Genomic DNA, 22181 nt, shown 5'->3' on the forward strand with positions numbered 1-22181 from the left:
ATGGAGATAAATGGTAATCCTGCAACCTTGAGATGTTGGTGCATATATTTTTTCCTATGACAATCACTTTTTTTTAAATTTAATGTCTTACTAGGAATCTTGGAAACCTTGAGGGATATATTTCAACTCCATATTCAACCTTTCTTCATCATTGAGCCCTCAAAACTGTATCGCGATTTCATCAATTGTGCCTGCTCTTTACTCCCATGCTCTTAGGTTCATTAACAAGATTTCACTGTAGTCTGTATTTAAGAACAATGTTACTTCTCTTTAGTTGTATCCTCACCTCTGAGTGTTTGTGTGTCAAATACATGAAAGTCATCGATCTACTGCTCTTTTCAAATTAATAGCTGCAGTATTTTACAGGTATTTGTTTCACAAAAACCCCACCTAAACAAGACTTGTGTGAATAAAATGTAACATTAAAGTAATGCATTCCTTACTTATTGCAAAAATAGGGTAGATAAGTTGAAGGTGCATCTACATCATGTGTATTCTCCCATGCATTTGTGGACGGATGATTTTAGCATTATACTGATGTCCATGTAAATAAGATTAGCAGTAATCCATTTGTTACTGATGTTCTTGAGCTGCTGTTCAATCATTTATTTACACCGAAGCTGAAATGGGAGTGAAGAGCAAGTTAAATTGATTGCAGTAGCCTCCAAGCTACGTAATTTAAACCATTGAGGTAGCATAATTCTTAGTTGAAATATTCATCAGTGTTAGATTACAGTGAGAACCATTGTCCTCTAATGTCATTTTTTGGAGTTGACAAGAGCTTTGGTGTTTAACACCGCCGTACCATTAAAATTACCATTTAGATGAAGTCTACACAGGAATGTAGTGCTGCTTTTCCACGTGTTGGTGAATACTACCCCCACCTAGGGCTTCATGTCAAACAAAGAGGAGAACTTGTGTTAGTCCTCATTCCAATTATACCTACCCTTCATCAATCCTTGCCACCAATGCACCTTCATCAGCAGTTTAAACATTATTATTTCCCGGACCTACAACATCTAATGATAGATTACAGTGTCGGCTTCACTGAAGAATAATAGGTGTTATTTTTCACCCTATTAGGATAACCAGATAAACTAAAATGGAGAGTGGGTTAAATTAGATTATTCTCTTAAATTCCCTTACAGTTTTGAAGGAGGCCACTCAATCCTCAGAGCGATCCCATCTCCTATGTCCATCAACACAGCCCATCTTCTCCTGCCTCATTCTCCACTAGGGATAATTTACAGAAGCCAATACCAAACAACACATCTTCCAGAAACCAGAAAGCCCTAGGGACAACCCACATAGTTGCAGTGGCAACCTGCAGACTCCAAGCGGCACTGGAGGTCAGCATAGAACTGGAAGATGTGAGACAGCAGAGTGACCTGCTGTGCTATTCCTATGGCCAGCTCTGTTGCAATGGGTTGTATAATAAATTTGTGTAAGTGTCAATCCAATAGAAAGTATAAGTAAATGAGCAGTTTTCCTTTGTGCCGATCCAGAAATTTCAACTCTTTCCTGACTATCTCTGCTGCTGACCATGTGAAATTGCCTTTAACTTATATAATTCGTACCTTGCTTTCAGGGATGCATTAACCTTTTTGGATCCTTTTCTTAATTGAAGATTTTGCTAAGCCGTTTGAATTTTTCAAAACTCCTTGCCTAAAGATTTTCTTTATTTCAGCGTATTGATGGATACACATCAAAGAAGCATAGAATGGCCATGACCTACACAATACACACAAAATGCTGGAGGAACTCAGCATGTCAGGCAGAATCTATGGAAGTGAATAAATAGTTGATGTTTCAGGCTGAGACCCTTCGTCAGGACTGGAAAAGAAGGGGGAAGATGCCAGAAAGAGAAAATGGGGGGAGGGAGGGGGAGGAGGACAAATTAGAAGGGGGTTGAGGTAAGAAGCTGAGAAGTGATAAGTGGAAAGGGAAAAGGGCCAGAGAAGAAGGAATCTTAGAGGAGAGTGGATCATGGAAGAAAGGGAAGGAGAAAGGACACCAATGGAGGTGAGGAGAAGGGGTAAGAGGCCAGAGGCTGTGGATTTCCAGCACCTGCAGGATCTCTTGTGTTCGTAACCTACACACACAAAATGCTGGAGGACCTCGGCAGGTCAGGCAGAATTTATGGAGAGGAACAAACAGTCGACGTTTTGGGCTAAGACACTTCATCAGAATGTCAGCCCAAAACATCAGTGGCTTATTTCTCTTTGTAGAAGCAGCCTGACCTGCTGAGTTCCTCCAGCATTTTGTGTGTGTTGGACTGGATTTGCAGAATCTCTTGTGTTTATGGCCATGACCTAATGAAATGGCAGAATTGGCTTCTGATACTTGTATTGGAATCTTTTTACCAAAAATTTTGTACTTCACCACCGGATTGTACAAGGAGAAAAACAACTTGCTGTCAACCCTAGAGTTATTGCACACAGAAGAATGCTAGCAAAACTCCATCAACTCATGATCTCATTATTTTGAAATCCTGATGGTTCAGCAACAGAATCAATAGATAATGAAGTACAGGCTGATCTCAATGCCCCAGGGCCTAGATTCCCACACTATCTCTCAACACAGCAAGGACAGGGGTTCTTGCAATCCTCTCAACATATGGAAGCCAAGTTCTCACACTTGCCTTATGGTCACCAGATCTCTGGTTTCCGTACTCCCTTCTATCACTCCTTTTTATCGATGGTCTATGCTCCTTTCTGCAGGGCCCCATTTCCAGAGTTGCAGCACCTTGTATTCCATTTGGCAAGCCTCCCACCTGACTTTATGAGTATTGGTTTCTTTAACTTTGGTAATTTCTCCTCCCTCCACCTTCTCTTTTGCCATTGCCTATTCTGGCTCCCGTCTTGCCCTTTCCCTTCTCACCTGCTAATCAGCTACCTCTGGTTCCCCTCTTCCTTCCCTTTCTCCCATGATCCATTTTCCTCTCCTATCAGTTTCTTCCTCAGCCCTCTACATTTTTCACCTACAACTTCTCACTTCATTGCTCCTCCCCTACTCACTCTTCCTGCTCCTCACCGGGCTTCATTTAACCCTTGCTACCCCTCTCCTCTCTCTCCACCTTCTTATTCTGGCTTCTTCCCCCATCCTTACCAATTCAGGCCTGAAACATCCCCTCCATAGATACAGCCTGACATGCTGAGTTCTTCCAGTATTTAAATGTGTTGCCTTCAAACTTAACTGGCTCTCTTTCCATGCCCCTTAAACTTGTAGGGTTAGCTAGGAAATCTATTCCTGTAACATTTTAAATAGAACACTTTTTAAAAATAAAATGCATTTTTCTTTACTGTTACAGTACAATGCTCCAACCTCACCTGCAGAATACGTTCATAGAGTGGGCAGGACAGCCCGGATTGGATCGTGCGGAAACAGTCTTCTTTTCCTCACTCCCTCTGAAGCAGAATATGCGAATACCCTTGTTTCTCACCAAATCAGGTCAGTCATGTCAAAAGGTAGCAGAAATTCTTTTTGTAAAGTTATTCAGAGTTTTATTTGGTTCTAAATGTTACATTATAGGTGTGGAAGTTTGCCGGCTACTCTTCCTGCAGGTACTTCAGCATCGTGGGCATGTTACATTGGAGCCAGAATGTGTGGCATCACTTATGGGCTGTCCCCAGCACAACCTTGGGTTGTGTTGGTTGTTAATGCAAGCAATGCATTTCACGGCATGTTACAATGTGATAAATAAATGAATCTGAATTATCATGCTGTGCTCATTGACCCATCTGCTTCCAATGGTTAAAGCAAGAGACTTTTGGATTGCACATTGAAAAACGTTGAACAATTCAAACACAGCTCTAATTAACTCACTTTGTCTATTGAAATCCACCAAGTAGATTCCATACTCATGCACAACTTTATCACAACTAAAATAATATGTTGTAATATAATATAGGTTGCCCCATAAAGTAAAAGATCAAGATTTCTTATGTTGAATTTGTGTTTTGGTTAATTTTAAAAGTAAGAGATGTTTTGAGGGAATTATCTTGCTTTGATTTTGAACTACTGGGTAAACCAAATTGGTCAATCGCCATCTATGGTAAGGAAAGTGGTTATCTTTTCAGATCAGTAACTTCATCACTCTCAGTCCTGGCTCAGTTGCTAACACTCCTGCTCCTAGGGATGTGCAGTAAGCTCCCTCTCCAGAGACGTCAACTCGCAAATCTAGGCTGATGGTTTGGTGCCGTACTGAGTGAGTTGAAGAATGGGTAAATTGAAACATCTGTGGACGATTGTAAAAGATTTCGTGGAGTATTTTGAAGAATTGCAGGGGCTTGCTTGTATTTCCAACGTGACAGTAGTGGGGACACATCAAAAATGGTTCTTTGGTGCAAGGTGGCCAATTTTCTGGTGGGGTTAGAAAAAGGGATGCAATTCTGAAATTTAAGTGAGGCCTTGCTAAACTGGGAGCCAGTGCTGGTGTGCAAGCAAAGGGCTGTTGGATAAACCATATGTTTCAAGTCAGAATTCAGAAATTTTGATAACCTCCAATTTGTTTGAGAATAGATAAAGCCAACTGTGAAAAAAGATTAGCTGTATCTGTCACACGTACATCGAAACCTGCAGGGAAATGCATTATGTCGAGAATATGCTGAGGGCAACCTACAAGTGTCACCATGCTTCTGGCGCCAACTTAACAACCCACAATTCACTGACCCAAACCCCAAACAGTTGTCTTTGGAAACTGGAGCACCCAGAGAAAACCTACGTGGTCACGGGGAGAACGTACAAACTCCTTATAGACAGTGACGGGAATTGAAATGTGACCTTAAAGCTGGTGCTATAAGATATTGTGCTAACTGCCTTGCTACTGTGCCGCTATCAAGATTTTGTATATTAAGATCTTTTATAAGTGTTATCAAAAGCTGAAGTTAAGTAGCAGCTAAAATAGATATACTTGTTACATTAACATGTGTGGGCACGTGGCCAAGTGGTTAAGGCATTGGACTAGCGACCTGAAGGTCGTGAGTTCGAGCCCCAGCCGAGGCAACGTGTGTTGTGTCCTTGAACAAGGCACTTAATCACACATTGCTCTGCGACGACACTGGTGCCAAGCTGTATAGGTCCTAATGCCCTTCCCTTGGACAACATTGGTGTCGTGGAGAGGGGAGACTTGCAGCATGGGCAACTACTGGTCTTCCATACAACCTTGCCCAGACCTGCTCCCTGGAGAGTGAAGACTTTCCAGGCGCAGATCCATGGTCTCGCAAGACTAACGGATGCCTTTTATAACATCACATACAATGTCGTTTGATTAGAAATATTTTGCTGTGCAAAGGCAATTTGGAAGAATTCAGGCATGAAGTTGCAGCAAAGTTCTTCAGAGATGTGAGAGGCAATTATGTGTTTGTGCACTTTTACCATTTTTCCAACTGGTGCAGATCCCTCTGCAAGCCATGATAGCCTTTCTCACTGTCCACTACACTCCCGATCTTGGTGTCATCTGAAAATTTGCTGATCCAGTTAACCATATTATCATCCAGATTGTTGAAATAGATGACAAACGACAACAGACCCTGCACAGATCACTATGACACACCACTAGTCACAAGTCTCCAGTCAGAAAGGCAATCATCTACTACCACTGTATAGCCTCTCCCTCGAAGCCAATGTCTAATCCAGTTTACTACCTCATATGTGGGGCATAGTACATGTTGGTAGTATATTGAAAGAGACTGCGAACATATTTTAAACAAGCCCTAAAAGTTAACAGGTTGGGACTTAAAGATGTCTTGGCTATGATGAAATTACTAAAAATGTAACCAAGTAAATGCAATCACTATGAGCTAGTCAATGGAGTAGAGATTTTGGAAGGGAGAAGTACTGTTAACCATGATAGATGCTACAGAGAACATGGCAAGATCATAGTCACTGAGGATGTCACTTATAACTTTATGTAAGTCATTTTATTGCTGTGGCAGAGACGAAGCTCAGCTGAAGAGATTCAATGGTAAAAGTACAAGTCAAGATTTATGTACCATCAGATTTCTGAATGGACAATGTACCAACCCATGAACACTACCTCACTATTTTGCTCTCATCTTGTAGTATTTATTTAATTTATTTTTATATTTTTATTAGAATTTATAGTTTTTTAATGTATTACATTGTACTGCTGCTGCAAAACAGCAAACTTCGCAGCGGACATACGTCAGTGATAGTAAACTTGATTCTGCTTCTGATGTGGATTTGGAAAATAACATTATTTCAGACTAATTTTCCAAATGGTTTGGAGAATAAAATATTTTAATAGGTATGTGGTTTACTGGAGTATGAGAGAGGATCGAGGGCATATAACAGTGGTATAAAGCCAAAGCATTTTGGTTCACAAACAAGAGAAAATCTGCAGGTGCTGGAAATCTGAGCAACACACACAAAATGCTGGAGGAACTCAGCAGGCCAGGCAGCATCTGTGGAAAAAAAAAGTACAGTCGTCGTTTCAGGACGAAACCCTTTGGCAGGACTGGAGGGAGAAAAAGCTGAGGAGTGGATTTAAAAGGTCGGGGGGGGGAGAGAAACTCAAGGTGATAGGTGAATCCTGGAGGGGGAAGAATGAAGTTAAGAGCTGGGAAGTTAATTGGTGAAAGAGACTGAAGGCCATGGAAGAAAGAAAATGGGGGAGGAGCAGAGGGAGGCAATGGGTGGGCAAGGAGATGAGGTGAGAGAGGGAAAGGGGGATGGGAAATGGTGAAGGATGGGGGAGGGGGGGCATTACCAGCAGTTTGAGAACTCAATGTTCATGCCATCAGGTTGAAGGCTACCCAAATGGAATACAAGGTGTTGTTCCTCCAACCTAAGTGTGGGCTCATCACGACAGTGGAGGAGGCCATGGATGGACATATTAGAATGGGAATGGGAAGTGGAATTGGTAGGGTGGTGGGAGTATGGGGTAAAAACAGACATGTAACCTGGAAGACATGCGGTTGACGGCAGCGTTGATGTTGGTCCAATTTGAAATGTGTAACGTGAATCTGAATTGAAAGGAAAATCTCTTAACACCTAGCTTGTGTATGTTTTTCTATTTTTAAATAGAAGCTGTTGTATTTGTGTTTTCTCCCAGTGAACTTCCTTGAGCAGCATATCTTACAGTCTGTCGACCTCTAATTTTAATTGGAAAGAGATGTGTAGAGCTAAAGAGAGAGAGAGAGAGAGATATATATAATAATTATATCACCAGTTTTCCTGTATTCAATAGCAACAGAACTAGTTCAATATAGCAGACCTTTGAGAAATTTAATTTCACTCTGGAAATGTACAAGGTTCTGCCTATTAACGGCACTGAGCAAGCATTTTCTAGAAAGGTTGTTGGTACCAAACTCAACGATTACTTGTGTGTATCCCTGCTTTCTCAGGAGCCTTGCATGAATACTGGTCAGTCTGTTGTCCCAAGCACTTCTGTTGCAAAGATTGTGGAAACTGCAAACCCTTTAGGAGCACTGTTTGTGTCCTCTGTACTAGGAAAGGAAAACACCATACTGGGTTATTGGCCCAAATCTTAAATTAAATTGTCAGAGCTGTCTCCATAATGCTCTGTTTATAATACTGGACAGCAATTTATTTTGACGGCGTGTGTTGCACCATGCTGCAAGCTGCCTTTATGGATCATTGGTGCAATTCATCAGCTCTCACTGTCCGCTCATTCATTCACTGAATTAGTGTGTAAGATTCCTAACGTGGATCTGAAGCTCAGCTGCTGTGGGCTTGTTGCCTGGCTTATCTATATGTACAATACACTTCTTAACTCGTAATAACTTAAATTGACAAAAAAAATAAAAGTATAATGAAGCGAACAATGAGAAAAGATTAAATAGAACTTCCTTAAAATCTGATGTAAGTTGTGAAAGGGGATTCGATATTTTACCATTTACTGAAAGATCCCAAGTTTATCCTGTGGCGTGTTGTTTTAAATGTCCTTTGACAGAGAACCAAGTTCTGGACAGGCCCATTACCTTGATTTAACTGGTAGACTTTCAAGCCAAAGAACCCTGCTTCTAAGGTATTTTTCTCCCATTACCACTCTTGAACTGACCAGTAGTGGTCACATTATCTGTTTCTACATAATACCCAGGGTGCCCTTGCCGTCTCCTCTGTAGGGAAGTTCTTGGCTTTTGTTCAGTCTCTCCTCATTGCAGTAGCACACTGTGTCGAAGGTTATGGATATTAATTTATTATATCACTCTGTAACATGCTGTTGTATTCTATTTAATTTTCTATCCTCTGCCCTGTGTTCAGGTAACTGATGCATTGGGTGTAAACTTTTCTCTCGGATGTCATGGGTCAGAACTTGAAACATTATGACGTCCTAGTGTGTTTTTTCTTAATAACACAAAGTAATTGATTCCCTACACAAACAAATATACAATTAATATTTATCAGTGTTTAAAACCAATTGCAGTATATCTACTGTAGTTGTTTTTTAACTTCAGCTTTGGAATAATACTTTTTCAATCTTTGTTTATAAAATAATCTTAATATATAAAATCTTGATGGCATCATGGTAGCAAAGCGATTAGCGCAATGCTTTACAGCGCCAACTGTAAGGCGGGGTTTCAATTTCCGCCACTGCTTAGGAGTATAGATTCTCCCCGTGACCATATGGGTTTCCTTTGGGTGCTCCAGCTTCCAAAGCAAAATGCAGCACCCAGGGTTAGGATTAGTGAGTGTGGGTATGTTAAGTTGGCGCCAGAAGCATTTGTGGGCTGCCCAGCACAATCCTCGCTGAATTGATTTGACGCAATCAAAGCATTTCACTCTATGTTTCGATGGTCATGTGACAAATAAAAGTAATCTTTATCTCTTTGAAGCCCTGGCTGCCCATTCTGCAACACATTGCTAAAGTTTAACAGTGTTTATCTGAGCACTCAGCCACTATAAGTAACGCTTATTTGTCTGGCTTGAAATTTGATGGAACGTACACTTTGCCAAGCTACTTGGGAATGTTCTTATTTCCCAATTAGGTTGCTGTGTAGCTGCAGCTTAGGTGCAAAATTTCACTGGCTGCTTTCGACTCTTTCATGAAGGAAACCAAATCCTGTAGTGTTCACCACAGAAGTCGAAGACTGTTGCACAGTGAATTAGAATATCTGGTGATTTGTGTGCTTAGTATCAACTTTGACCCACTGGCACAATACTTGATCATTAAAGGGAAAACTAATTAATTTTTTGACCTAACTTTCTGTCTTGTTGGAGTAGAGTTGTTTAAAGTGCCTGAGGAGAGTAGAAGAGTGAGCCAAGTACAAAAAATATTGCAGTACTGTGATCTGTAACTTGGAGAAAAGTGGGCAGGTAGGGGAGGTGGTTGAGGCAGGTTCTATATTGTCGTTTAAAGTTAGATTGGATAGAAATATGGACAGGAAAGGACTGGAGGGTTATGGGCTGAGTGCAGGTCAGTGGGAATAGGATGGGGTAAGAGTTCGGCACGGACTAGAAGGGCCGAGATGGCCTGTTTCCGTGCTGTAATTGTTATATGGTTATATGGGAGGTTGTTCCTAGTTCAGGGCAGCAGTACTGTGCAAGAACAGAACTGTCTGTAACAAAACTTTTGAGAATAATCATTATGATTATTTGAGAATAATTACTATTGAGGTGGTGCTTCAGAAAGGTAGTATCCATCACTAAGGACCCCCACCACCCAGGTCAAGCCCTCTTCTCAATGTTACCATCGGGAAGGAAGTTCAGAAGCCTGAAGGCACACACTCAACGATTCAGGAACAGCTTCTTCCCCTCTGCTACCTGATTTCTGAATGGACATGAAACCATGAACTATTTTTTCATGTCTGTTTTTGCGCTACTTATTTAATTTGACTATTTAATGCACATATATGTAAATACTTATTGTAAATACACGGTTTTTTCCCCCTATATTTATCATGTATTGCATTGTACTGCTGCCGCAAAGTTAACAAATTTCACAACATGCCAGTGATAATAAATCTGATTCTGATGACAACGACCTAAAAACAAAATAAAACAACACAGTAGTGAATCTGTAATTGGAATGCTTGAAAAAAACTAGAGAATATTCATTTGAGGGAGAAATGTATCTATGGTCTTCTGCATTAATGACGTGTAAGAATCATAAAATCTGTGGTAAATTTTAGCAATATATCACAGAATAGGGAAACTGGGTGTCTTTAATCAGTTTCTCTTCCCCACCTTCAGTACTGACTCAAGTTCATTGTGCAGATGAGGATAATGTTGACTAATACATTTGCATGCATTCAGTGTCAACTATTAACTTGATGCTTAGCTTTTGAAGATTTTTTTTGTTCTTAGAAAGTCATGTGTCAGTTAGTAAATGTGAAGGTAAGTTGGATTTTGGGGTGTTAGATCTTTGTGGGCAGTTTGCACAACGTTGAACCAGTATCTGCTGAAGTTAATAAGAAACGTGGATGACTATAAGAAAGTTATTTTAAGTATTTCTCTCTTTTTTTAAAAAAACTAATAAACAATTATTCAGACCATCACCAGTCATACTTAGACAAAAGAAAAATCAACATCATTAATACCCCGTTGATGCCATATTCAAGTTTTCAAGTGTCCATTCTAAAAAGATGGGAGGAGTTTTTGATGTGGGTAAAAATCTGTAGTTTTCAAAGTTCAAAGTAAATTTATTATCAAAGTGCATATCTGTAAATGTCACCATATACAACCCTGAGATTCATTTTCTGCGAGCAATCACAGTAAGTACAAGAAATACAATTAATGAAAGACTGCGCCCAACAGGATGGACCACAGCCAATGTGCATTAAAAAAATAATAATAATAAATAAATAAGCAATAAATATCGAGATTATGAGTTTGAGACTCCTTGAAGATGAGTCCATAGGTTGTGGGAACAATTCAGTAATGGAGCGAGTGAAGTTATTCCCTTTTGTTCAAGAGCCTAATGGTTCTGGGATAATAACTGTTCATGAACTTGGTGGTGTGGGTCTTGAGGCTCCTTTGCCTTCTTCATGATAGCAGCAGCAAGAAGACAGTGTAGCCTGGGTGGCGGTGCTCCTTGATGATGGGTGCTGCTTTCCTGTGACGTTGCTCCGTATCGATGTGCTCAATGGTAGGGAGAGCTCTTCTCCTCACAAGGGCATTCGTGTTCCTATACCAGGCCATGAAGCAACCAGTCAATATACTCTCCACCGCACATATATAGAAGTTTGTCAAAGTTGTAGATGACATAGCAAGTCTTCGTAATGGACTCAGGACAGATCCTCTGGATTGATAACACTGAGGAATTCAAAGTTGCTGATCTCCATCATCTCTGATCCCCCGGTTTCCTTCTCCTGAAGTCAGTAATCCATCTCCTTGGTGTTGCTGACTCTGAGTAAGAGGTTGTTGTTGTGGCAGCACTCAGCCAGTTTTCAATCTCCCTCCTATACGCTGATGTGTCAGCACCTTTGATTGGGCCAGTGACAGTGGTCAAACTTAAATATGGCATTGCCACTTCTGACATTTGGAAACCTAATATAATGTAAAGCGCTGACTTGGATTTGATGATTGTACTCGAATTTGTGTTTGTATCCTTTTTATACAAATTGAGCTGAGTGTAAGCACTTACAACTCAGGTGAGTTTATAGTGCAGTGAAGTACATGAATCAGCAGAGCCTGTACTGAATAATCTGGACTCCTGCCTTGATTTCATATTTCCGCCAATCAGAAAGAAGGATGAGCAGGTTAATAGAATAGACCACCTGCTATCCCCTACTGTCAGTGCCATTGGCTTCCTGCCTCAGGCTGCACTTATTGCTGGTCAGGATGGCCTACGACAATTTTTAATTAGCAATTTCAACCAAATTTACAATATTTTTTCACAGCCATTATGAAACTGCATCCTTTATTCTGTGATTTCTTTCCCCGAGTGTTGGTTGGAATTTTAACATTTGGTCCATACCAGCTCCAAGGCTTGTAGTGTGTGGAAAACTGCTGCAGTATGGTCTTGTACTGCGCTGCGCTCCTCCCCTCCCCTCCCCCTTTATGCTGTATCGAGTACATCACGCTCTGTTTGTGAGCTGCTCACAGAAGCTCCACAGCCAGCCTTGCAATTTCTCAGCTCTATGATTGCTCATTCACTGATTCATTAAGACAAGTGTGGCTTCAGCCTGGCACGGGCACTTGGATGATGGCTTCCCGCTGTGATTCAGTTCAAATATCTTGGAGACTAGTGCCTGGCCGGTTGCCAGAAGAGAATGGCATGGAAACATCGGAGATATCACCATTACCCCCTCCTCCCCACCATTTTAATCCATGATGTTTTCATTAACCTTTCACAACAATTGTCATACAGTACATTTCACTTAAATGTACCCCTGACACATACCTAGTCAGTTAAAGAGGAACCATGGATTTGCAACACATTGAAACAGGGCATTAAATAACTTAAATCTGAAGGATAAAAAAGGGCAATCTGCAAAGTTATAATTCATGAGAAAACAACCATCATAAAGCAGGTAAAAATGCTCATTGAAATGGGATGTCAAAAGCGACTTATAGCAGATGATGGGAATCTGCAATAAATCAGAAATACTCAGCAGGTCAGACATCTGTGGATTTAGAAATAGTTAACATTTCAGGTCAATGATCAGAGTGAATTAAACGGGAAATAAAGATATTATTATGGAAAAGAATGAGGGGTGTTAGGTAGAAGAAAAGTAACAGACACTGCAGTCTTTATATTTCCATTCTTGCCACTCCTGAGGGCATTTAAATTCACTCCGAGATTGGAATCGTGTGGAGACTGCTATGGTAAAGAGCTCCTTCCACCGCAGGATATCAGAGAACCAACCCCGAACTGTTCGGGATGCTCAGTCACTCAAATTGATTTTTCAATTTCCTACCTTCCTGTGGCATCTAAACATGCAAGTTACTCATCCAGTAGAATAGCCACTAGGCTACTGTACTTGATTTATAATAAAACCAGGCAACTCTAGTGTATGGAATCTCACATTCTTAAAATGTTTCCCTTTCATCACAAATGCTTCCAGACAAAGTAAATTTATTGTAGCAATGCCAATTTACCATTGGTTTAGATGAGGAAGTAATTCTCCTTTTATCTTTCTTCTTTCAGTGTCTCTGAAATAAAAATGGAGGATATACTGTGTACACTGTTGATAGAGCGTGTTCAAAGAAAAAAATCTGGAAACAAGGTCTGTGACTTTTCTTTGTGACTTTACTGTAAAATATTATATTCAAGTACTGTACTGTTGTCTGGTGTTAACAGTGTGGAAATTTCCTGAACAGGCAAAGATACCTTCCAGCAATCTTAAACTTCCTCCTGATCAGCAAAAAAAGTGTGCTGTTTTCCAGGCTTGTTTTCCAGTCAATGGTCGGTGGGTTTGACTCCCAAGTTTCATTCTTGGGTATAGGTGGAACTCCACTGCAATGCAGAGTGAACACTGCATTATCAAGTGCCAGCTTCAGGTTGAGACATTCAACTAAGTCTCTGTTTACATTCTTGGGTGAACTTAAAAGTTTTCATAGTACAAATTCAAAGAAGAGCAGGTGAGTTGTTCTCCATTTCCAGGTCCATATTCATTCCCTGAGATCCAACAGCCAAGAAGGCGGTTCTGCAAAACTCCATGGTGAGTGGAACTGCCTCAGTGCAACAGCTTTTCCACTCTCAAAACTTTCCTACACAGGTTTCTTTGTGCAGTTGAAGAACTGCACAAAATATCATTATCAGATACGACAGACAACCAATCCATCAATCAACCAACTATTGATGTCTGTGGAACATTGATGCAGTTCAAGCCATTCAATGGAAAAAAATACTCTGTTTTAATGTATAAAACAAGAGTATTTTTCATTGGAAGTATTGAGAGTGTGAAAGGCAGTTTCCATCTCTCTTGCCCTTATTTTGACTATAAGGAACATTTCTTGGGGTGAAAAAGATCAATCTCGAGCTGTTAATTAGTTTTCATAATAGGTTAATGGCACTAAAGATGCTGTGTGTATATAATGACATCAAGACGCGAATGAGTTTTGTGCTTATTATTATGTTTGTTGTAGGACTCATCCTAGGTCACAGAATCTAGAAAGTGAGTGACCGATTTCCACTTCCTCCTGCAGGTTGTCATGGAGAGTCCCTATGTTTTATAGTGGAGTGTCTCTATTTGGACCTGGAAATCTATACAACTTTGTGGACTTTGGTGCTTTAATGCTTGCTATATTCTTAGAAAGACAAAAATAAGATCTATGATTATATTGCTAAGAACTCAGCAAGTTGGGCAGCATCTATGGACAGGAGTTAGCAGTTGACTTTTCAGGTTGAGACCCTTCCTCAGGAATAGCACCCAGTCCTGATGAAGGGTCTCAGCCCGAAACATTGACTGTTTACTCTCGATGCTGCCTGACTCGCTGAGTTCTTCTAGAATTTTGTATGTATTCCTTAGGATTTCCAGCATCTGCAGAATCTCTTATAATTATGACTATAAACACAAAGTTTAGTTAACGTATTTCCAGTGACTTTTCCAGCTCTCTGTGTAGAAGTCCATTACTTCTGAAAATTTCAGTCTTCTTGGGTCTGGTCTCAATTTCCACATTAGCAAATGACAAGATTATGAATAGAATCAGGATTCAAGAATTGAAGTTGCTGCTTGAAATGCTTCTTTGTATTGGTCCAAATTTTCTGGAGACCCACTTGTTCAAAGCCTCCTGACTAAACTCAACCCTTGCCTGAAGCATCTCCACCAGCCTCCCAACCCCAAGCAGAGAATTGCTCAGGTAAGCAAACCCTCAGCTGGCTGGTGAGGCCCAGAGCAGCTTCACCACATACCTGTTCACCACATGAATGCATATATTGAACTGATTTTATTACTTACATCCTTCAAATACATGAGTAAAAATCTTCACGCTACATCTCCATCTAAATGTGCAATGTGCAGTTTATAGTATGTGCAACAGGACAGTCAATATAACATAGAAATACAGTTGTGTCAGCATGAATTAAGCAGTCCCGGAGCATGTTGGTCCCGGCTTCTGTGTTGCGGTACTGTTTCCCGGATGGTAGCAGTTGCAACAATTTGTGGTTGGGGTGACTCGGGTCCCCGATAATCCTTCAGGCCCTTTTTACACACTTGTCCTTGTAAATGTTCTGAATAGTGGGAAGTTCACATCTACAGATGCACTGGGCTGTCCGCACCACTCTGCAGAGTACTGCGATTGATGGAAGTACAGTTCCCATACCAGGCCGTTATGCAGCCAGTCAGGATGCTCTCAATTGTGCCCCTATAGAAAGTTCTATGTAATCAGCCAATCATGTGGCAGCAACTCGAAGCATAAAAGCATGCAGACATGACACTGGAGCAATGTTCAAAGTACATTTATTTTCAAAGTGCACATTTCACATCATAAGTGTTGGGAGATCTGTGAAAGGGCCTACTGCATCAGTGGTCTCCATGAGAAGTCAGAATGCAACAGGAAACAAGCCAGCAATCAGCTGTACGGAAATTTGGCACTTTAGCACAGAGGTCTAAACTTTCATTTGGAGAAGTAAATACTGGCGTTTCTAAGGATGGTTTGGGCTACTGCAACTCAGTGTACAAGGGAAGTTGTTCATTACATTGGGTAGTTGTATTATGGTGCATCCAACCTCCACCAGGAAGATGTTTTTTGATGACAGGTTTATCATTTATTGGTCCTGTATTAAGAAAATACTGTTTCAGACCTTTATGTAGGAGCATAAATATCAGAAAAAAAGATAGCTGACTGACTGACTTGTACTCTAATAGGATGACAGGATTGGAACGCTTTCTTGAATAAACTGGGAGGATGCTTCAGTTACAAAAATTCCACTGTCCACACCAAGCAGTATGTTTGCACTCTAACTGATCAATGCTGGATTTTGTACCGTGTTATCCTTCCCATTACATTGCACTGTTCATTTAACTTTACAACATCCTTGTTCCTCATTTTCAAATATATATATTTAAGATTTATTTAGTTACTGCCAGCATTTATCTCCTTTCTCTAATTGCCTTTGAATTGCCACTTTGAACCATTGCAGTCAGATTATGTGAAGGTACTGTAGACGTGGATTTAGCAATATGCTTCCAAATATGAAAGTTATTTTAGAGGTGGAGTAAAAGGTGGTGCTTGCATCATGTAGGTGAAAACCACGTTTGAAAGAGATGCTCAAAGTTGCTTGATTGCACCTCTGCCATGGAACCATAGAGAGATACAGCATAGAAACCTGTCCTTCAACCCACCAAGTCCACACAAACCATCTATCACCAATTTTCACCAATCCTACATCTTCCATATTCTCATCAGCTGCTCTCCCTAAATTCAGCCACTCTCCTACACACAGGGCAATTTACAGTGACCAGCTGACTAAGCTGCTTGCATGTCTTTGGGATATGGGAGAAAGTCAGAGCACCTAGAGGAAACCCACACAGTCTCAGGGTGATGTACAAGTTGCACATAGACGCCACCCAAGGCCAGGATTGAACCTTTGACTCTGGCGTTGTGAGGCGGTGGTTCATCTTGCAATCTCTCTGACACTCAAAAACACAACAGCTGAGTTGCACCGTTAATGTCAATGCCAATTGCTTTTCACTAGCTGGTATCAAGATAACTGAATATCACAGCTTAACCCAGCGAAGAAAATGGCTGATATTTGACTGTACTCCCAGTAGATAGTCATAGAGGTGTGCAGCAGTTGTACAATTGCAACATAATAACCCAGCTCCTACTCTGAATGCACATTTCTCACCACCCTATTTTTCCATGACACTGCTTTCAACGAACTAGGCACTTGTGCTCTTTGGTCCCGCTGTTCAATTCCCTAATGCACTCGCTAGTGCCCTACCTTTCATAGTGTAAGCCCTATGCTGGTTTGACTTTCCAAAATATATCACCTGACACCTGTATCGAAATCCATTTGCCAATCTTTAGTCCACTTCCTTAGATAGTGGAAACATTTTGAGGCGTTTGGGTCTTCAGACAAAAATCGTAGTTGTGCTTAGTTAACAGTGACCATCAGGATATTGATATCAGGGCTTTCAATGATTGTTAATCCATTTAATGTCACATGGAGGTAGTTAAACATGTTGCTGTGGGAGATGGTTATTGATTAGCATTTTAATGTTGCTTAGCATTCAGTAGTTAGTGAATACAGTGGATTCTGTTTAACTGGAACACATTGGGATCAGACTAGTGCATTTTGACCCATTTAGCTGAAATTTCATGGAAATAGTTAAAAAAACAGAAAAAAGACAAACTAACATTCAATTGAGTAGCAAATTATGTATTTAAGCGAAGTACAGAATGAATTAGAACACTACCGAAACTACTACTGTACTATAAAACTAAGCATTAGTTCCTAATAGTTATCTGGAATTCATTCAGTGTTTGCTGACATGTTCTTTTGATTGTCAGAATGAGCAAAATCAGTACAGACACCCAAGCACAGATAATGGACTGCCTTCAAACAATACCTTCAATGATTGCATCATCCAAATCTTCATTTTCATCATAATGTTTAACATGACCTTCAATTTCTTCGTAATTCCTAACTTGTTGAAGTAGTGAAATTGTTTCATTTTCACTCCTGGTCGTTTCTGGCATCTCCAGGCCTGAATGCTTGAAACTGCAGTGAGCAAACAGTTCTGAATTGGCTTGCTGTGTATTACTCGCCAACTATCAGTGACAAAAATCAGTGCTTTTTGAACACAAAACACGCAAGTGATGCTATTTAAAAACTGTTTGAAAATGTTGAACAATAGTCTCCTGCCCCAATTAAGTGGCATCCTCCTCTCTACATCGGGCAGCAACTTTGCCATTTCTCTTTTTTATGAGACAGAGTTGCTAGCCCACCACTTGACTCAGTACTGATGGAACACGTGCAAGGAGCCGGCTGAATTGGAACCAGGGACCACTTCCCTCAAAGTGCGGTACTAATGCTACTACACCACCCACAGGCTAATTGAGGGGCATAGTGTCCCAAATAAATGATGGGAGTCCCTGCTATCTTCTCAATTTCTTTTCTTCTTTTAAGAGTTGTCCCAAAGAAATGGTCTGCCCGTTTAACTGATGGCCCAGTTAACCAGAATCTGCTGTATTGTCTATATCTTGTTATATCTGGACATTGCCTGCTTCACTATCAAAGGTGTGCAACTGATACTGTGCAGTAACTATTGAACATTTTCACTTCTGACATCTTTACCCAGGTTCCCCATTTATGCAGCTATGCAATTTGCCTCAACTGCCACTTGTGGCATCTCCTTACAGCTGATTTTCACATTTACCTTATTGTTGACCTGATATTGGTGATCCCTAGTTTTCATCTTGTGATGTATAAGTGAAGAAGTATGTTCTTTGTATCTAACTGCATAATAGCTGCTAATGGGTAAGCTTCCAGCCCGTAATGTTTTCAAAATGCCTTGAATTGATTTCTGTTCTCACCAACTAATTAAAGGAAGATGTGGAACAATGCAGTGCTGCATTCATTTTAACAGGACTAGAATGTAAAAACAAGGATATAATGCTGAGGCTTTATAGGGCGCTGGTCAGATCATATTTGGAGTATTGTGAGCAGTTTTGGGCCCCATATCTAAAGAAAGATATAGCGGAATTGGAGAGGGTCCAGAGGAGATTTACAAGAATGATCCTGGGAATGAAAGGGTTAATGTGTTTGATGGCTCTGGGCCTGTACTTGCTGGAGTTAAGAAGAATGGAGGGAGGTCTCATTGAAACCTATTGAATATTGAAAGGCCTAGATGAGTGAACATGGAGAGGATCTTTGCTATAGCATGGAGAGCCTAGGACCAGAGGGCACAGCCTTAGAGCAGAGATGATGAGGAAGTTCTTTAGCCAGAGAGTGGTTATTCTATGGAATTCACAGCCACAGATGCCGTGAAGACCAAGTCATTGGGTATATTTAAAGCAGAGGTGGATAGGTTCTTGATTAGCAAGGGCTTTTAAGGATTACAGGAAGGAAGCAGGAGAATGGGTTTGAGAGGGAAAATAAATGAGCCATGATTAAGTGCTGGAGCAGGCTCAATGGGCCGAATGGCCTAATTCTGCTCCTATGTCTTCTGATTTTTTGGGCCACTTTGAGCTTTCCCATCCACCCAAAGTAGATGTGTTTCAGTACTTTAGCCATTGCTGTTTAAATGAACAGTTATGTCTTAACTCACCAGTCCGTTCTTATGTTATTAGGACAAAAGTTATTCATGGAACACAAAAGACAAATTTCCACACAGGAACACTTGACTGTTAAATATCCAATTTCCAGTACACATCACACTCATTAGTCAACAAAATGGTGAGGCTGATAGTTGGCTGCAATACCTGCCGCTCAATTCACATCTTACCTGGGTTCTAATCCTGTACCTTGCCCTCCCACAAATGTCACAGACGTGACTGAAAACTCAGTGTGAGGATTTTTTTGAGCACAAATCCTCTTCATCCTCCTCTGCCATTTTATTTTTGTCTTCTCAGAAGCAGAATTACAGTGTTGCCAGAATGGAGAAACAGGCTGAACACACAGGCGTGCTCGGCAGGAATCTCTTTGGCTGACATCAGTCGATTATGTCCGCTTCATTGTTTCCCACAGCAAATGGCTCACCTTCAGGATGCTACAGAGGAGCAATTAAAAGGCGATTATTTTTAAAAACCAATTTGTAGGAAAACCATAATACCAGGCACATATTTAAGGATACGTACTGTACATTAAGTACTTGCTTGGATTTGGGTTTTCCATTAAGTGGCTCCTATTCGTAAAAATATGTTTCCATCTACTTTTTAATCATTACTATTTTTTTATGTGTTATGTGATGCCTGCTTTTTCTTATGACTGTATGATTGACACAAGTCACCAGTTATCTGTGCGGGCTTGGGAAGAATAGCATGTTGAAAAACTTTAGTAATTGTCTGTACATTCCAAGTACAAGATATGAATTTGTATCACACTTTCTGGATTTACTTGTATAATATAGTATAGTATACATTTATGCGATAGGATAGTATTAAATGGTAATAAAACAAAAAGGCAGGTCTGTGGAGAAACGGTTTATCTTTTAGCTTTCAAATCAAGAGTTTTCATTTGAAGGCTAAAAGCTTGTTGAACATGCACTCGAAATGCTGAAGTGCATTGATAGTAAACTGCAAACAGGGGAGTTAGTTTGGTCTCTAGAATATGAGACGACATCTTCAAAAATTAAATAAAGTTTTAACTCTGTCCCTAGCCCTGTAAATGTACAAGTTGTCCTTCCATTAAATGCACCTACTTACATGGTGATTAACTTGCTTTTTTTGGAGAGTGAAATCCAACAAAATGGACCAGGTTTGGTTTCAAGATAACATTAAAAGGTTTGAGGGAAAGACTGACTGAAAATTTCATCCAATGTAATATTACTGGACTGCTAGACGTACCATTCTGTAGGCAACAAACTACGCTTACAGTGTTGTAAGAGAAACGAGAAATCTTGCAAATAAATGCATTTTGATGTCAGCTGAAAATATGAGCGAGATTTTTAAGATAATGAAAGCAAAGTGGGACATGCTAATGTGCTGGGACATTTTGAGATTAAGGAAGAGGTAATGCTGGGTCTTCTGAAAAGCATTAGGGTGGATAAGTCGCTAGGGCCTGATGCATATATCCTCAAATATTGAAAGAAGCAAGTGAGGAGATTGCTGGGGCTTTGACAAAGATCTTTGTGTCCTAGCAACAAACGAGGTTCCAGAGTACTGGAGAGTAGTAAATGTTGTGCCATTGTTAAAGAAAGGAAGCAGGGATAATCCAGGTAATTATAGGGCAGTGAGTTTTTCATCGGTGGTAGGGAAGCTATTGGCAATGATAGTGCGTGGTGGGACTTATACACATTTGGAAAGCATGGCCTGCTTGGGGACAGTCAGCATGGCTTTGTGCAGGGCAGATCATGCCTACAAATTGAATGGAGTTTTTTGAGGAGGTGACAAAGGAGCTTGAGGAGGGTAAGACAGAGGACATTATCTACATGGACAAGGTATTTGATAAGGTCCCTCATGCTAGATTGATTCAGGATATAAAGATGCATGTGTTCCAGGGTGCATTGGAAGTTTGGATTCAGAATTGGCTTGCCCATAGAAGACAGGGAGTAGTGTGGAAAGCTGTTATTCTCGCTAGAGGTCTGTGTTCCATAAGGATCAGTGCTGGACTTCTGTTGTTTGTAATATATCAATGATTTAAATGGAAAATATAGATAGGTGGATTGGCCTGTTATGGATGGCGTTAAGATTGGACAATGTAAAGGACTATCAAAGAATGCAATGGGATATAGAACAATTGCAGATGTGGGCAGAAAAGTGGCAGGTGGAGTTTCATCCAGGCAAGTATGATGTTTTGCCTTTAGAGGGGTCAAATGAAAGGAGAAAGTATAGAGTTAATGATAGACCCCTTAATAGCATTGAGGTACAGAAGGACCTTTCAGGTCCATTGTTCACTGAAAGTGGATAAGGTAGTAAAGAAGGCATATGGCATGCTTGCCTTCATTGGTAGGCATGTTGAGTATAATATTTAGGAAGTCATGGCTGCAGCTATATGAAAACTTTAGTCTGACCACACTTGGAGTTTCGCATGCAGTCTGGTTACCCATTATAGGAAGGATGTGGAGAGGGAGGCTGCCTAGATTGGAGGGTATAAGCTATAAAGAAAAGTTGGACAAACTTGGGTTGCTCCCCCAGAGCACTGGAGGCTGAAGAGATTTTTTAAATTATGAGAGGCATAGAGAGGGTAGACAGTTAGAATCTTCCCCAGAGTAGAAATATTAAAATCCAGAGGACATGCTTTTAAGGTTAGACAACATGAGTGGCAAGCTTTTTTATGCAGAGAATAGCTGTGCTTGGACTAGGTTACTGGAGTCACAATGGAAACGGGCAGTTTGGTGGAGCTTAAGAGGCTTTCCGATAGACACATGAATATGAGGGAATGGAGAGATATGGAAGATGCAGAGGAGGAGGTAATTTAGTATAAGTTGGCATCAAAGTCGGCAAAAAATAGCTGGCTAATTGGCCTGTTCAGTGCTGTAGTGTACTGTTCTATGATCTACTTTAATGTTCAAAAATGTTCTGCTGGCAGGAGAGCTGGCTTGGAAAGAGTAAAGGTCACAGACTGGATCATAACACCATGATGGTAGTTCTACAAATCTGTATACATTCCCAGTAGGAAACTGGTCAAGTGATGAATTTACCCT

General features: G+C 40.5%; 1 protein-coding gene across 2 annotated transcripts in view; it reads left to right on the top strand.

The window, feature by feature from the left end:
* The window catches only part of ddx31 (DEAD (Asp-Glu-Ala-Asp) box polypeptide 31), a 131302-nt gene that overhangs the window by 50888 nt on the left and 58233 nt on the right, over positions 1 to 22181 (top strand). The window contains exons 16-18 of one of the 2 annotated variants that reach the window (XM_063073477.1): positions 3311 to 3450; positions 13076 to 13154; positions 19450 to 20393. In XM_063073477.1, the coding sequence (XP_062929547.1) occupies positions 3311 to 3450; positions 13076 to 13154; positions 19450 to 19527 (297 nt within the window). In that variant the 3' untranslated portion in view covers positions 19528 to 20393. Of the gene's footprint in view, positions 1 to 3310; positions 3451 to 13075; positions 13155 to 19449; positions 20394 to 22181 lie in introns of those variants that run through there. The other variant, XM_063073476.1, reaches the window with a different exon arrangement.

Source organism: Mobula hypostoma, chromosome 21 (genome assembly GCF_963921235.1).
Source record: "Mobula hypostoma chromosome 21, sMobHyp1.1, whole genome shotgun sequence".
Taxonomy (NCBI): Eukaryota; Metazoa; Chordata; class Chondrichthyes; order Myliobatiformes; family Myliobatidae; genus Mobula; species Mobula hypostoma.